Source organism: Colletotrichum destructivum, chromosome 5 (assembly GCF_034447905.1).
Source record: "Colletotrichum destructivum chromosome 5, complete sequence".
Classification (NCBI taxonomy): Eukaryota; Fungi; Ascomycota; class Sordariomycetes; order Glomerellales; family Glomerellaceae; genus Colletotrichum; species Colletotrichum destructivum.
In genome coordinates this window covers 1009320-1025238 of record NC_085900.1, presented here as the reverse complement: position 1 = coordinate 1025238, position 15919 = coordinate 1009320, and the positions used below count along the sequence as shown (strand labels likewise).

Here is a 15919-nt window from a genome sequence, read left to right as displayed (position 1 = left end):
CAGATTTTTCAGCTTGAGGCAACGTATATGCATACGAATGGGGCTCAGCTGAGGAAGAATCGCCTAGCCAGAACTATACGACGACTGAGAAAAGAGCTGAAGGCTTTCGACGACCACTAATGTCCAAGGTCGCCAGCTATTAGCAATCGGTCCGTTCAACAAACTAAGAACTCATCCGAGTCTAGCCCTTTGTGTCTCCAGTTTCTGCCTCCGGACTCAACCCACCCAACGCCTATCTATCTTCGGTTCCCAGGCCTCTCGAACACCTCGTGCGATTCGGCCCGCCAAAACTGTCTCGCGCTGAGACTATCGTTCCTCCGCAAATAAGAGGGGAGAACTTTCACTTGCAAGGAGTCACTCATATCTCACCGTCACCTCGTATAGCTTCGGGATGTTGCCTCCAGAGTCCAAGCTCCAGCTGGGCGGGGGGCGCAGGGCGAAGTAGGCAACAAGGACATAGGGAAGTGTTGGACCGTCAGACCAGTGTCTGGGTCTGCAGATTGGCCAAGGCGACGATGCTCAGCGGCAAAACGCGACGCCTTTCCAAGGGAGGACAGATGTCGAAATCAGCAGGCAGCAGTGGTTTGTGGGTGTTATATGAGGCCGTCATTGATCCACCGAGGGTTTGGGAAGCCCCCCCGCGGTCACGAGTGCGGTCGTTCAAGCGACGTGACTGGCAAGCATACCCTGAACCTCTGGCAGGCGCCTGTTCATCGTGAGAAACTTGTACCACACGCGGTAGAAATTCACAAACGATCACAAGCACACCCACCTGGCAGCGAAGGCTGTGCTGCCTATTCTCGAAGTGGGTGGACCGTGGTTGTAGAAAAAGGCCTGAGGCAAGTGTCATAAGCATGGGTGTGATAATTCTGTGCTAGTAGCCATCGTCCTCAGTGGAAAGACGCAGGTTTCTCGGTCTTGGTCGTGCGACGAAATCAAGTTTTTTGTAGCACCTAACTATGGGTTTTTGAGAAATTTCACATGTGATCTCCATGGAAACCGCTTGCGATTCATGCCCTCGAGGCAGAAGATGGACATATTTCTAGAGTGGCAAGGAAGTCCAGTACAGGTTGCTCACTGCCACCACCACTAGGCGTGGGTGCTTTCCTCCGATATTGTTCAGCAACAATAGTAGGCTGCGATCTCAACGTGTTTAACTTGCGAGTATTGCCATGGTTTGCATGTTCGTGGTAACTGCCTAGCACTGCTCACCACTGCCCAGCCTTTTGGTGGCCGAACTGGAACTCGTAATCCCGGGTGCTTGACGTTCCATTTAAGATATCAAGGCTCTCAACCGCGAGCGAGTCTCCGAATCCGGAACGCAGCGATCCATAAACGTGAGCAGGCCGCGTATCAACCTTGCGGCCGCTCGGGTCCCGAACTGTGAGTGGTTAGCCCAAAGTGCTTTGGGCAATTAAATTAGACAAGTCCGAAACTCGAAGTTCTTCGTTTTCTTTTCCCCCCACCTAGCAACGACCGAAGCGTGGATTCAAGAGCTGTCACTTTCAATACACTTTGCATACACCAGTCGTTCGTTGATGGGCCTGTGTAGTTCGCGGCTCTAGCTTTAACACACGTCCAGCTCAAGAAAATGTAGCGCATTTATCAATGATCGAAAAATGAAGCCACTTCCAGAACATCGGCCCCATAATTAGCCGGTGAGGCAACCAACTTAACCGACCGCATGGACCACGCGAACCACGACGACCGTCGGTCGCCTTCGCAAAGTATTTGCCATTGACCAATAATTCATAATTCATACGACAGGAACCACACGTCCGCTGACGTATCTTTGTCACCCTGCCGCCACCTGGTCCATAAATCCGATATAAAAAGCAGCCTCCTATCATTTATCCTCACCTCTATGTTGACCTTGTGGGTCTCTAGGGCACCGAAACTGCCCATTGTCACCCGTTCGAGGGGGGGCGTCAGAGAGAGCCGAGACATGCGGGATGGGCCTTCCATCCCTCGTCTGCAAAGTACTGAGCGCCAGCAAGGGGTATCATAACCGGAAAGCTCCCCACCCCCCTATATAGCTCACAAGCATCGTCCTGCATTCGGCCGACCTTTCAAAGGCTGCCTAGCCTTGTCCATAATCGACCTTGCAGGATTTCAGACGCCGAGCGGCAGTGATGGACCGCCCAAATTCATCTCAAAGGAATCCGTCCTTCTTCGCCGCCCTCCTGCGGCCTCCCGGTCACTTCGCTACATCCGATTCCCGGGAAAGCATCCGGGTCGTCGCGCTCTCTAGCGACATGTGCGAGGCAGAAAGAAAGACTTCGTATTCGCTTGGGCCATAATGGTAATGGCGATGACCAAAAAGCAAAGACAAGCTCGGTCACTGAAGCGGCTGTCGGCCACTTTCACACCGCTTTCGGCCGCCGGCGGCAGGGTATTGTTTGTTCAAAACGTGTGTGTGCGGGGGCTAGGCAGCAGCAGCATTCCCCCTGAAGAGACAATACCGACGACCCCCTGCCGTTCTCCTTGCATTCTTCTCCTGTTTTCGAAAGGACCCTTGGGTGGAGGTGTCTCGGTCTTGCTTGACGATCCATCGAAGCGCCTGGTCGCCTGTGTCACTTTGCGCAAGGCGTACCATTGGCAACAACATGTTGGAACAACCTTGGCGATTCAGCCTTCCCAAGATAGACACCGAGTTGGTTCTATTGAAATTACCATAATCTAACCTATCGTTGCCTTGCTCCTGATCGGTTGCGTTTTCCCTCCTGATTGGGCAGCCTTGTTTGCAGGTTCGCCCGTTTTCTGTCGTCAAATCCTTCCAGTGAAGGGCGAGACGCAGGCATTCCTCAAAAACAACCCCATGGCTACCCATTCAGAAATGTAGGCAACTTCCCATTCATCCTCCAGGAGTCAATTGATGTTTACTTTCATTCTCACGCTGAGCCTCGTTTGCCTCGATTGGCATACCAAAGTTGGGGGCCAAAGGAGATTGGGGTCTTTGAATACCCCTGAATGTGGCCGTCCAAGGTGCCTAGCTTGCGGGCGCCCTAGGTTGTTGCTACCGCCAGCCTTATGGCGCCAACTCGCGTCTCTTTTTCTCATCAAGGTATTTGCTTGCGGTCAAGCTTGCCTCCGATCTATACTTTGACACAAACGCTCCATTGGCTTGGGGGCCCACGAGTTGGTCTCCGTATATGAAAGGGCACTTCGATGCATATCAGGCATCAACGGGGAGTTACAGAAGATGCCTCATGCTTGGATTTGACCTCACTGTTGAAGCGGGCAGTGAGCAGACCGGTCTCAAAGCTCTCAATTGCATGTGCAACGACGGCGGGCGTTTGCATGCATAAGCAATGCAGCTACCAACAAGATCGCGCCCCCATGATGTCAGTCTCGGGGAATCCATCAGACCAGAATCAAGCCCCGGCCGGAGATTCGTGCAACACGTTCTTGTCACGCCTGTCAAGCGATTCAGCGTCCCCATAATTGGTTCCGAGCATCCATTCTTGCTCACTGACTCCGCAGGTTTCGGCACAAAGATCAGTTCGGCTCGGGTCCTGGTGTCCTGATCTGCCTTCGTCACCGGCCGACTTGTACCATCACATATCCAGTGCCCAGTTGCATGTACCCCTGATTGGTCTTCGAGCAGATCAATCTTCGCCAAATGACAAAAGGCGAGAACCCACAACGAATCAGGGTTTTAAAAGGTCACTTTCGGTATCTTCTTGTCGTCCAGCTACGACATCCATCTGCGTTGGCACTTTAAAATTCCAATCTGCCAACTTTCCCAAGGCGCCACTGAAAGCGCCCAACATAAATAACTTGACACGAAGTCGGATGGCAAGTTTTCTTTGTTAGGAGTCCTCAAGACCCGTAGCCGGGCTGCTTGCCTTGTTTCATCCTCTGTCATTCATTCTCCAACCAGGCTTCATTCCGTTCCCGCGTTGTCAGCCCGTTCCCGCCTGGTTTGGTTGCCTCTATTCCCTTGGATGTTACGAGCTCGTTGAGCCCCCCCTTCGACCGTTGATGAGGCTCTCCTTCGGCTTCGTGGCATACTGGTGTTTGTACACGCTTCTTCAATAACAGCGGTCATCTGGTCACGGGTCATGAAGCGTGACTGGGGCTGCATAGCAGGGCAGCCAGCTGGCTAATGTGGGCAGAGTATGACACGTACACACAGAGGCAACCATTGGAGCTAATAGATCCATCTAATCCATCTAATCGATGCTTTTTTTAAAGGCGCCAAGACCCATTCAATCCGCAGCGTGAGACGATCGAGTTGAATCATCCCCAGCCGTCTGCCAGCGACTTGCAGACGTCGCTCTCGCCCTGGAATCGCCGGATGCTTCCCCGGCCATTCGGTTCCTAGAACACGGGGCTTTCTGGCGTGCTATTCTGGGATAGGTTGACTAATCTGGGGGCTACTGCACAGTTGAACCCTTCTTGGAGTTTCAGCATGCGCGGCCGCCTCGATGGAGACCATTAGGCTGACATGTCATATCCACCTCAGTATCATTGGGCAACCTGTCCCGAGCCCGTGAGCGGGTCGATCCTTGCAGGTTCCCCAATATCTGCTGAGCGTACTTGGGCAATTCCAACGTACCCTTTGAAATACCAACGATCCGTTATGCGGCATTTGGAATGGACTTATAATAGCACCAGCATTGCAAACACGCGGCATAGACCTACAAGGTAACAGCTTACCTCGTATATGATTCGATACTCATGAAGATGTAATGGAATTTTGTATATGTGTGGTTCATAAAGGTGTGCTCAGAAGGTGCGCTCAGAAGGTGCCACTTTTCTCCGTTGCATGAGGAATGGGTATATGCGGACTAGCCAGCTAGAAAGCCCCCTCTCCCTCAACATGAACATGTTTCTCCTTATGACCAACACCTGGAGAATCCTTTCATGCCTTCATGAAATCTTGGATGGTTAGAGTCCAGGGTGAGACTATTTACATAGTATCATTGGCACCAAGAGGTGAACTCCGTTTCTAGTTGCCTCAAAACTTAAACATCGCCAATAACGTTGACCATTGCTTACTCTAGGCTGATACCAGAAATATGAGCTTGTATCACGGTGCTCGCCAGCGGACTCGGACAATCATGGCCTCCTGCGCAGCATCCCACAAGTCACACGGTCATGCACGACGTTCTACAGCGGGTGTGGTTTTTCACAACATGAACCCGGGGTGCTTGCTTTGAATGAGCGGAGTCCCAACGCCAAAGATGCCTTGCTCGATCGGCATCTGGAACGTTGTGCCGAGTGCCACAGTCGCACGAACTCGGAACGGTTCAGCTCTTCATGCGAACCGAAGCTCTCACCGAAGCACTCGCTGAGGCTCCCAGATGGACCGGGGACCTGAGACTTTGGTCCAGCAAGATGCCTCGGAGAAAATTCCGGATTATAACGGACTAAGGGTGCATAGGACTTTTCCAGGCTGGTACGACTTGCTCGTGCGGCACACCATAAACTCAGAATAAGACACAAGCACCAAGTTAGCGGACGCCTTGCCTTTGGCGCACTTCGGAGCTTCCTGTGTTCATCTGCGAAATTCGTCCAAACCGAATTCTTTTTCGTCAGCTGACAGGACTGATTTGGGTCATTGAGCGGCGATGTCGAAACTGCTTCACGCTAAAGCGTGGGTGGATCATGTGCCCGCCGGCTGGAGCGGTGTGGTGCTGAGCACCAGTGCGAGCGCAAGTCTGCGCTCGAGACTTGGTTTAGTCTCTTTCAGCTCGGAGTCTAGGACAATAGCCGCCTGAGGAGCTGGCTGCCTCTGGTCCTTGGGCTGTCATACCTGTGCATCCTCACCGCTCAGTGGGCGGCGCGCTAAGGCGGGCCCGCCTCGAATCCTTCTCTGAAAAGGATGTGTGATGGCTCTCTCGTGCTAGAGTAGATTCATGTAGTTGATATGTTTGGTGTATTGAGAATCGGGTCTCTTTGTGCGCTTCATCGTTCACCGGCTTTAAAGGAGACGCCAAGTTCTGTGCCATGATATCTCCTAAGCTGGAGCTGCATTCTTGGGTCATCCCTACTTGCACATGATTGTCTGGCGAGGTGTTCTCATGGCCACCCAACACAGTAAACTCGTTCCGAGTAACATAGACGCCAACCACCTCCCATGTCAACTCCAGAAACCCCTGCGCTGGTGCGGGGGAACTGTCTTCTATTGCCTGTTCAGCCCCACTCCAGATTCTGCAGGAAGTCTAGGCAGCGAATACTCCGCATCGTCGAACAGGGTTCTCGCCGGAGGCACAGTGGTGTTTGGTACGGATTCGAAGCGGGGAGGAGTACGTCAGCTGTTTGCCTTACGAGGGGTAACGTTGGAAAAGGAAAAGGTATCGACATGAAGTGCATAATTGCAATGTTTCAATACCGAATAAGGGTTTGGCGTTTGGTGAAAGCTTCTTCGAGATCGACTTGAAGCCTGATACTGAGAGTAAGCCAGTGCGTGAGTCGACCTTGGCTGACAGGAGAATCGTGTCGAGAGAAATTTTGGTCGAGGCGAGGATGACTTCCCTCAGGATGTTTGAACGTGTTAGAGATGCTCCTGCGCCGCAATCCGATCTGGGGGTGCGGCTGGGAAGTTCACTGTAGTCACAACATATCATACCGAGAAACGTGTCGGCCCAATAGAATCCAGGGGACCGTTGAGATACTGATTGACTCGATGTTCAAACGGCTTAGGCTTCAATAGTTTAAAAGGCGTAACACTGCAAATTTAACTGAGGCTTGATGTCAATATCGGCTGAGACTCCAAATCAGTGACCGAATGACTTCGGTCCAATTTCTTGCCTTCTTGTGTTGAGCTAAAATTCCATAACTGTATATTACTATACTGAAAATACAACCACCATAGAACAGGTTTCGTGCTAGAAACCATCTACTATGTGCTGTAACTAGACATAGATAGAGCTTCTTTCGAGTAGCCAGCGGAGATGGTTACACAATTGACAATCTTCACACAGCCAAAGCCTATCAATAATTTCATTGCAGAATTCTTTTTCTAACGTGGTCTAAGGTGGATGCTAGAATTTGTTGACCAAGTGACGTGATTGTCGTAAAACATCAAACCAACTGTGTTAGAGAGTCCGTTTGCTTACTTCCTCCTCTAATCTGTCTGTTTTTCTATCCTCTATGCAACGCATTAATATACTCCTCGTTTGTGACTTTGGAGAAGCTCTGTTTGAAGCAATACGCACGACGCATGGACCATAATTTCCCTTGGAATAGTTCCAATCTCAGCTTCACTCGCCATGGAATGTTACTTGTTCTCAAGAGCCTCTTAGTGCAGAGTCTTTTCTATCGTTGTTTGTTATTATCCCATACTCGAATTACTGACACAATTTTCTTCTTTTCCTTATCGGAAGCATGCACAGATAAAAAGCTATCGCCAGATTTACAGTCCCCGTGCTGAATATTGGCTCGTCTCCGTAAGTTTGATCCCAACAGCTTCTGCGATTTAGGCAGGCATTCACGACGTAACATAACTTTTCGGACTTACTTCTGTATCTCCGAGCTTCCATGCTGTTCTTCTTGACTCACGGATGATGTGCCGCCGTTTTCGGTGACTCATAGAGTTCTCCAGACTACCGAGATTCGGTCCGATGTTCAACTGCTCTTCCGGCAGTGTCGGAAGTCAGCTTTTCAGCCCACGCCCTGTGACTACAATTGCCATGCATTCGGCGCTTACTCACACCACCCCGGTGAGTTACCGGGTGCCTGGTACTCGGACTCAATGCGGCTGAAGCATCACAGTTCACCCTAATACTGTAGACCGCTCTAGCAAAATATCATGAGGTCTTGATAGATCTGATGACGAATCTGTCTGGCCCTTTTTCTGCGTTTATGTCTTCAGAAGTTCTAGTCACTTCTCGACCTCGTCTCTAATTGGTTTGTCGGGCGGTGGCGCAGCAACGCCACACGGTGACCCCGAGCACGTTGTGGATTGTCGAAGAGACGACGAAGAAATCATCATACTGGCGAAATTGCTGCTCTGTGGCAACAACTTGGCAAGCACCCGGTTGGGTCTTCATACGACGCCCTGGCTTCGGACCATGCAGAGGAAGATTCCTGCTAACGAAGCCCCATTTGTCGACTAGGACAGCGATTCAGGGATACCAACGAGCGTTGACCTTTCGAAAAAAACGACATCAAGGGGCGATGTCGATGATTGGAGGTAAACGATAGACATCTCAAGCCTAGGTGGCAATATTGACGCGGACTACAGTATCCAGCTGCCTGTCCATTGTGCATTCAGCCAGGCCACAATCCAATGGAATTCGTGAGCCAGCTTTCTTTCTTTTGCCAAGCCGCACCATGATACGCGGTTGATGATTGCAGCCTTCATATGGTCAGGAAGGGAAAGTCCTCATAGGCTTGGAATTCAAGGCAACTGATATTGGCATCGATAGACTTGTGGCAGTGCCCACTTTGGATCCATTTGGTGCTAACCTCTCAAACGTTCACATGCAAAATTCTGATAACCACTACTGCGCGTTTGAGGCTTAGCATCCTGTGGTGAAGTGACTGCCTGACCGAATGAGCTTACCGAATCAGCTTGCCTAACAAAATCTCCAGGAGGCGGTCAGTTCGTGAGGCACTTTTGATAGGACCTACGCGGCTTGAGCCAGGCCTTTCGGGATCTCTTTGGCTGCTTCCGGGCGTCATAAGCCACTTGGCAATGTAAGATGATGATTCAAATGCATAAAGTAGGAACAAAAAGAGGTGTCATATCATTCATCATCACATGCACATTGGGCCTCTCAACACCGAACAATTCCATATCGTGAATGTAAGCCCCTTGTGGGTGCCTCTTTTTGTTTTTTTACCTGTAGGAGATGGTCTTATTAGTCAATGCCATAGGCAACTAATCGTTTAGGTGACTCAGATCAGCCAGGCCTCCGTGATGAGAAGTCTCCGAGCTTATTTTCGTACCTCAGGAGGCAAGCCACGTCTGTCCGCTCGCTGACGGTGGCGGTTGTGTGTGTGGGCACTAGGACATGGAACTCAGACCGAGATCTAGGCTATTCTTTGGCTATTAGAATATCACTACCGTACCAGGCGCACGCCTTCAGGCTGATCCACGCGGCATCGGTAGCAAATTGCTCGTGATCATGTCAGGCAACTGCTACTAGCAAATCTGACATTATTGAAAGCGCAGATGAATTTCCGATTAGCTCGAGAAGTCGGTGTGTCTTGCAGTGAACATGCCTGTACTAACCAGTCGCTAGGCAGCATCTTTCGTCCTGGAGGCAAGTAACTTGCCATCTTCAATGGTCGTGGCTAAACGAGGCGACTTCAAGGCGTGTTTCTCACGGCCACCAGAACCGAGATGCAGACTCTGCCTGAGATGTTCGGTGATGCCTTCCAATGGTGTGGATTTACCTGACCCTAACAAGGGACATCATTCGGTTGGACTGAGTAACGTTATGTTTTAGGCGCAGCCGATTATCTTCCAACCATCCTGGTAGGGGAAGCCTCACGGGTCAATGTTATGCGGCCATGGAGACGTGGCTGGCTAAAGATTACCCGCCTTGCTGGAGGCCTTCATGTCGTTTGTGTCTATCCAATCAACCTTATCTACGTTGACGAGGCGGCTCGAAGCCAAAGTTCAAACAAAGCCAGTCACGTCGGTATTGGCTGATGAGCGTTGAGCAGTAATTTTTGTAGCCTGCCCAAAAACCAATAGTCCAGCACCTCTAAACCTTGATTGTAAATACTGGTCGCCCCCTGAGAGACCGATTAGCTGTTGGGATTTAGCGTTTTAAAACGTTGGAATCATACCTTCCATTTCAGATTGAGTCATTGGTTATCCCGGTCTGACACTCGCAGCCCAAATACCTCTTGAGGTTTGCATGCGAAACCCAAACTACCCAGCCTGGTAGAAATGCTTGGCTACAGTTGGTTCTCCTCTTTAACATAATTCGGTTACTTTCGGCATTCCAAAGCCAGCGAATCAGCAGCATCCAAGACCCTTTGAGGGCAGAGATGTAGATTGTTTTCCATTGGTCACCAGTCGTTTCTTTTTCTTGAGAATCAGTTCATTGCCCACCTGGAGCCCTGGAGCGAGTCCCCGACGCCCTCTCCATCAGTCTCGAAAAGGGGCTCGGCACAAGGGAGACCTGGAAGAACCTGTTTAAGGCATCTGGATTATGACGCCCTTTATTCCACGGGTCTTGAGGCATTGGAATGAACGCGCAGTCACCGCAGTTGTGCAGCCAGCCGAGGATCTGACCTCGTCTTGCTTATCAAGGCTTCCACAGTGTTGAGAAGATCGCAGAGGATGTCTTATGAGATTGTTCCACCCTGTACTCCCTTCAGACAATGACCTGACAATCTTCCAGAGTGCCCCTGCTATTGGTTCTCAGATCGAAAATTGGCGTTCAAGAATTGTCTGCCTTGCGGTGTCTGAGTCTGTCTAGACACGGCTACCAACTTCTCGTAATGCAGCCTTATTTCAACCAACGGAATGTTAATGATGGTGCACATCAATGGCTATCAACGACACTGTCGATCGCCAATCTCTCAGTGTGCTGATCCAGAAAGGCAGCCATCTGCCTAGCCCAAGTCATGTAGGCGTTGCGTCAAAATCCTTTGTGCAGGACCACAATGTCATTTCTTTTTGTCAGTCTCCATGTTTCACTTACCACCGCATCCATGGTCGCGGATGACGAGCGTGCAGTTTTCCAAAATCAAGAAAAGGGATGAGGATGTTTATCATACGATGGAACCCTGCGCTGTGTAACGGCAAGCCTCCGTCTGCGGTCATGTCGATCGTGCGGTTGGAGTTGCCCAAGTCATGAAAGGGAGCTGCTTTGTATTGGCACGGAGTCGGCAATATTCCAGTCGGTGCTTGCATGCATCCCACAAGCCATTACTGATCAACTTTCCAACTAACACTGAATGACATGAAGAGCTTTACTTAGTTATTGCTAAATCTACCAGTATCTCTTCTGCAGTGCAGGCGCCTCCGTGGTTGTGGTAATTAACCGTTTGCGGCAGTATTTCGAGCAAGCTAATGGGTGCGCCTTGTTTCGAGAACGTTGTCATCGACGTCTCATCAGGTTTCCTCGACAAAGGCAATAGTTTCAAGTCTTGCGAGACGAGATAATGTATTGGGCAACAGATTGCTTTTCTGGAGAAAGATGACGCTCTACCCTGCCGTCTTGCTTGTTTTTAGGTTATTATTAGCCATGTAGTCTGCAGTCAGCTTGCAGAGCCACGCTTCTTGGATGTTGATATCGGAATGCGACCCCGCCCCCCCGCGGAAGGACAAATGCAGCTCCGGGGCCAATCGAAGCAAGTAACCATGGTTTTGACGCCGGCAAGCATTGCTTCATTCCCGTCTGGCTCCCGGGCAATCTAATGCGCCTACCGGAACGGCGGAATCCATCCGGATTTCTCGTATTTGGGCGGTTACACAGGGACGCTTGTAGCACCTGTATGGCATCTGTTACCATAAATGGTCTCCTTTCCGGCGTTGTGCTTCCCGTTGCCGTATCATTCGCAGCATCTCCCATTGACAGCTCGATGCGTTGCCCTCGGGACCGGGAGAACTTGGCAACCAAAAGCAATTGAGCGACAAGCTGATCTGCTCCCAGAATGTGTCACTATGCTCAAGCCCAAGATCCGGTTCATGGTGCCTTGCAGATCCGTAAGGTACTTCCTCGTGAACGGGGCTTACGGGCTGCAGGTCACGTAATGACGGAACGCCGTGGTCCAGTGAAAGCCTCTTTTCGCCTTATCTAAAATGAGCTGGACTTCATATTTGGTTGCCTGGAACCCCGTGTGACGACACGTCCTATTTCCGACGCCCTTATCGCGGGATAACGCAGATGTGCCCCGAATCATGGACATGCCACCCACGCCGCGGCCCTTGACTGCCGGCTGACTTCGGCATCTCGCTGCCATTATAAACAACTTTCCCGGCCGGGGCGTGAAGAGAGTTTTGCCATATTATCAGCCGCCCGAGTGTCTCGGGTTGCCAGGTAGAGATCTACGAGCACGGCATGTCTTGGTCTGGTCTGGGTTGTGTTGGGTCACTCCTCAGCACTCCTGCACCTACGTGGCGTTCTTCAGTAGAACAGATCCGGCTTCATTTGTCCTATCAGAATGGTCTTACGGCCAAAAGGGTTCCCTCGGTGTATGTTGAGGTCACACAACCTTTTGACCGTTAGTTTCACAACCCTATCGATAGTTTCCTCTTACACCATGTTCTAGAAGTTGAGTCTTACAGTTAAAGCCCATTGGGTCAGGACCTAAGAATCGACATAGGGCATACGCTTCAGTCCTCTTTTTCCTTTCGGGTATGAACAACGCTGTCAGTGGAACGGGGCGCCGGTGGGCCTTCTACTGAACGCCACGACTCTTGGGTACGATTCTAGACGATAAGCGTTCTTCTACATGCAGAACAGTCCGACAATGTCACCGCAGTGGCTCTAGCAAATGGACGGACCGTTCCGCCGCTTCGGCTTGTTGCTTCGTTGATTCTTGCTTCACTTCATCTTCGCCTCGCTGGTTGCCTGCTTTTTGGGTGGAGGAGATGCTCCAAGACACACGACATCAGGCTTCCATGAAAAGCCATGATTCATCGTGGCATTCTCCAATTTGACCGGTTCAACTTCCAGTCTACCACTGAGATCATTCCTGACATCTTTAACGTAATAATCGGCTGTTCATTGTAAATGGGGCTGAGAAACTATCTTCGGGCTGCCTCGACATCTGTAAGGATGCCCAACAATGAGACAGGTCACAAATTCGATCGCGTGATAACCCTTACACCTCTTTCATTAACGCTTTTGCCGACTAATCGGATTTTGCTGAGCCGCCAGTATGCTGACGACGTATCATTCCTCATGTGTTTTGGTCGCTGGCCGTAATATTGACGCTGTTCCTTCAAAAGTACGCTGGAAAAAGCGAACTCGTTCCGAGCTCACGGCTGTGGGAGCTCCATTCAAGATGGATGGAAGAATATGACCCCTCTTCGGCACTGATGCCCTATAGTTACCTAGTGAGCAACTATTCGATGCAAGTTAGAACCATGCACGACCACTAAGGCAGTCCAAAGCATCGCCAACCCCATGAGGGTTAGGAAGGCTTACTAGCGGTTCCTGAACCAGAGAGCTGCTTAGCCTGCTGTCTTCGAAGGTAGTATCGTAAATGGGACCGCGCGGGAGTATCCTTGCGGATATGCATCTTCACAAGGACCACCCCCGAGGTTGGCCACAGTAGCACCTGATCCTACCAGCGATCTGACCAGTCCCTCCTGGGATGCCCGCTGCGGCATTTGCTTGGAGCGACGGTCCCCGGTGAAAGCGACATGTCGCCTCGTGCTGCTACAACGTATCGATGGAGCCACAAGCCGCGACAGGCGCGGAGGAATGGAAGCCACAAGACAGCAAAGGCATCTACAGCCTGTTGCCCGGTGTATGCCCGCCGAGGCGCCCGGCGATCGGCGATTCAAGTTGCCGTATCATCTCGGTGAGGAGCCAGGCAATTCCAGGCTGAGGAGACACGTCTCGAGGCAACCGCGTTTTGCTCGTTGTGCATTCGGCAAGTGGACATTGTCTTGACAGACTCCATCCAACGTGTAGAGGCTCTACTCCTAGCGGAAGTGGAAGAAGGCATCTACATCCCCCGCACTTTCTTGGGCGCCATTGCGTCTTCTAGAGTGGTCTCAGGCGGCTATCTAGATGAATCGGTACCACAGAAACACGGGTCTCGAACGATACACATGCGAAGGCCGCGTAACCTACGTTGGACGAAAGGTGACACGGCAATGCAATGCACCCGAGGCTAGGGGCTCGTCAGTCGTACACATATGGTTCCACGCCAGGACTTGGAATCCTTCAGACTGATGGTGCTTTGGATAATCTAATTTGAAACCAAATGCACGAGGCGTGATTACTTTGGTTACGGTCCCAATCGCCCGGTTACACTGTGCTTCACGTTGCATGACCTTCGTGATAACCGATGACATGCTTGTAAAGCAGCGGCTGTGGCCCACGATACGTAATCAAAACAGGGTGATTGGAACCAGTACGCCATGAATGGAACTTTCTGATGGGTATGGATCCGGTTTGGTCATCATCTGGGGAGGTACAGAGGAAAGGCAGCCGCATAAATGAATCCATAGAGTGAACAATGCATCATTGAGGTGGTCTCTCCCGTTTCATAGAATCAAAGTTTTGACGCAGTGGTCAGAATGAACAACGGAACGCTGTTCCCTGCTATCTCATGTACCATTTCATTCGATAGGGTGCCGGTAAGAGCTCAGAAAGCAGGCTGCCTTCTCTCCATGAAAGCTAGCATCGGGTCAAATGGCGGTGTGCAAGTCTGGCTCGGGTCAAATGACCAGCATCGAATGCATGCATACTCAGTAGCTTCATCGTTCCTCTCGACCAAACAACCTCCATATCAACCGACTTTGGTCTCTTGGTCTCTTGGTTTCCTTTGGCGTTGTCTTAGGGTCTGGGCTTCCTCGAGTAGTTCTTGTTACGGACGGACAGCCGTCAACAGATTTAGTTTGGGAAGCCTACAGGGTAGATTCTTCACCGCAAGTTTGAGCTAAGCCACATCAAACCCCGCCAGTTCGAGCTAATACGGCCCTGGATCAAAGTCCCTGACTTGGAATGCCCCTGACCTGCAGGAATCACCATCTGGCGAGGACCCAGGCTTCTGTCGAGCGCCTAGCGTCGCAGACACCGCCAACGCAAACTGTGAAGGCCATATGCCCGCAAACTCTGGACACACTGGGACACCCTGGGATCAGGCGCCAAGTCCCGATGCCAGACGGGCGCCCGTCATGGTGGAGCTCTGCCTGCAACGCCAACGCATTTCCAGCCTGCTTTTTGAGTTCCAAGACCGCCCTGCTAACCGGTCAGCGACGTCGAAGCTATGTCGAACAATGATCTAGCGGGCTACCACTGTATTTTTCAAGGCGACCGAGTTCAAGTTTGGGATGATGCCATGGGATCAAGGCGAACTCGTTACCGAAGTACCGTCACCCTGATGCTTCTGTTGGCTGGTATAGGGTCAAGGTGCAGACATACGCCCGTCGTGGCAGGCGACGGCGAGGCAAAAGCTTCGGTCCACCGTTGATGTGCATATATCAGGCAACCCCAAAGGTATATAGGCAATATGCAGAAAAGTTTCGGTGGCCCTAAATTCCAGACTGGGCCTGCTTGTTGAGATAGGGCTATGGCCGACAAGGTATTGCTGAGGGGCTGGTCTGCCTTGCGAGAAACGTCTTATCTCTGTCCGTGTTGGACCTAGTTTGGCACTCGCATCGGAGGCAAAGTGTCCTTCTGGTCAGATTCACGTTCTCCTGGAGGAGGGTTTCTTTCCTTTCCAGGTGCTTAATGGCGTGAGACGTCTAGACGAGTGCTCGTGGCTGGGTGGCAACGTTGAGCCACATATGCGTGGAGTCCTTGGTGAGGTGTTTGTGATAACTGATCAGGTGGAGTTGAAACCTCCACGTGGGAGTTCAGATGAACGAATCTGTCATTAGTGGTTGGGACTACTTCGTCTCATGTTTGATGGCGAGATGACGAGCATAGCTAGAGTTAACCACCTACGTATGAATTATGGGTTTATCTTTCACGGGTTACAACCCATAAAATCTTGTACTCATTCCATATGGAAGATTAGGACGCTTAATATTTGTGTTTTTGTACTTATACTGGCTGGTTATTGATTCCAACCGTTAGTTAGTACGAACGAGACAGTCTAGGTCGAAGCCTGAAGAAGAACGAGTTGGTAAACCTGGCGCTTTTGAGGCTTAGCTTGCTCCAATAGAAGATATATGTAGGCTGCAAGAAGGAGAACGATTCAACTTCGACCCCTGATCTAACGGGGGGAAATCTCCCGGTCTCAAAATACCACTTCGTTTGATGTGTGGACGATGTCACATGGACCAACCCTCTATTCTAGATTCAATCACTTCCATCTACCT

The 15919-nt window shown here is 50.9% G+C and overlaps 1 protein-coding gene across 1 annotated transcript; it reads right to left on the bottom strand.

Annotated features, from left to right (window-relative positions):
* Nucleotides 1–9501: 9501 nt before the first annotated feature.
* On the bottom strand, nucleotides 9502–9829 carry CDEST_07906 (uncharacterized protein). The gene is made up of 2 exons (XM_062924065.1): nucleotides 9751–9829; nucleotides 9502–9696 (listed from the first exon to the last, which is right to left on the bottom strand). Exons 1-2 carry the CDS (start codon nucleotides 9770–9772, stop codon nucleotides 9578–9580), a joined length of 141 nt encoding a protein of 46 aa, XP_062780116.1. The 5' UTR covers nucleotides 9773–9829; the 3' UTR covers nucleotides 9502–9577.
* Between the last annotated feature and the right edge of the window lie 6090 nt (nucleotides 9830–15919).

Coding starts and splice junctions, on each gene's coding strand:
- CDEST_07906 (XM_062924065.1), bottom strand. CDS start 9,772: ATGACTCAATCTGAAATGGAAG. Junction 9,697..9,750: donor GACTCAATCTGAAATGGAAG/GTATGATTCCAA, acceptor TCGGTCTCTCAG/GGGGCGACCAGTATTTACAA.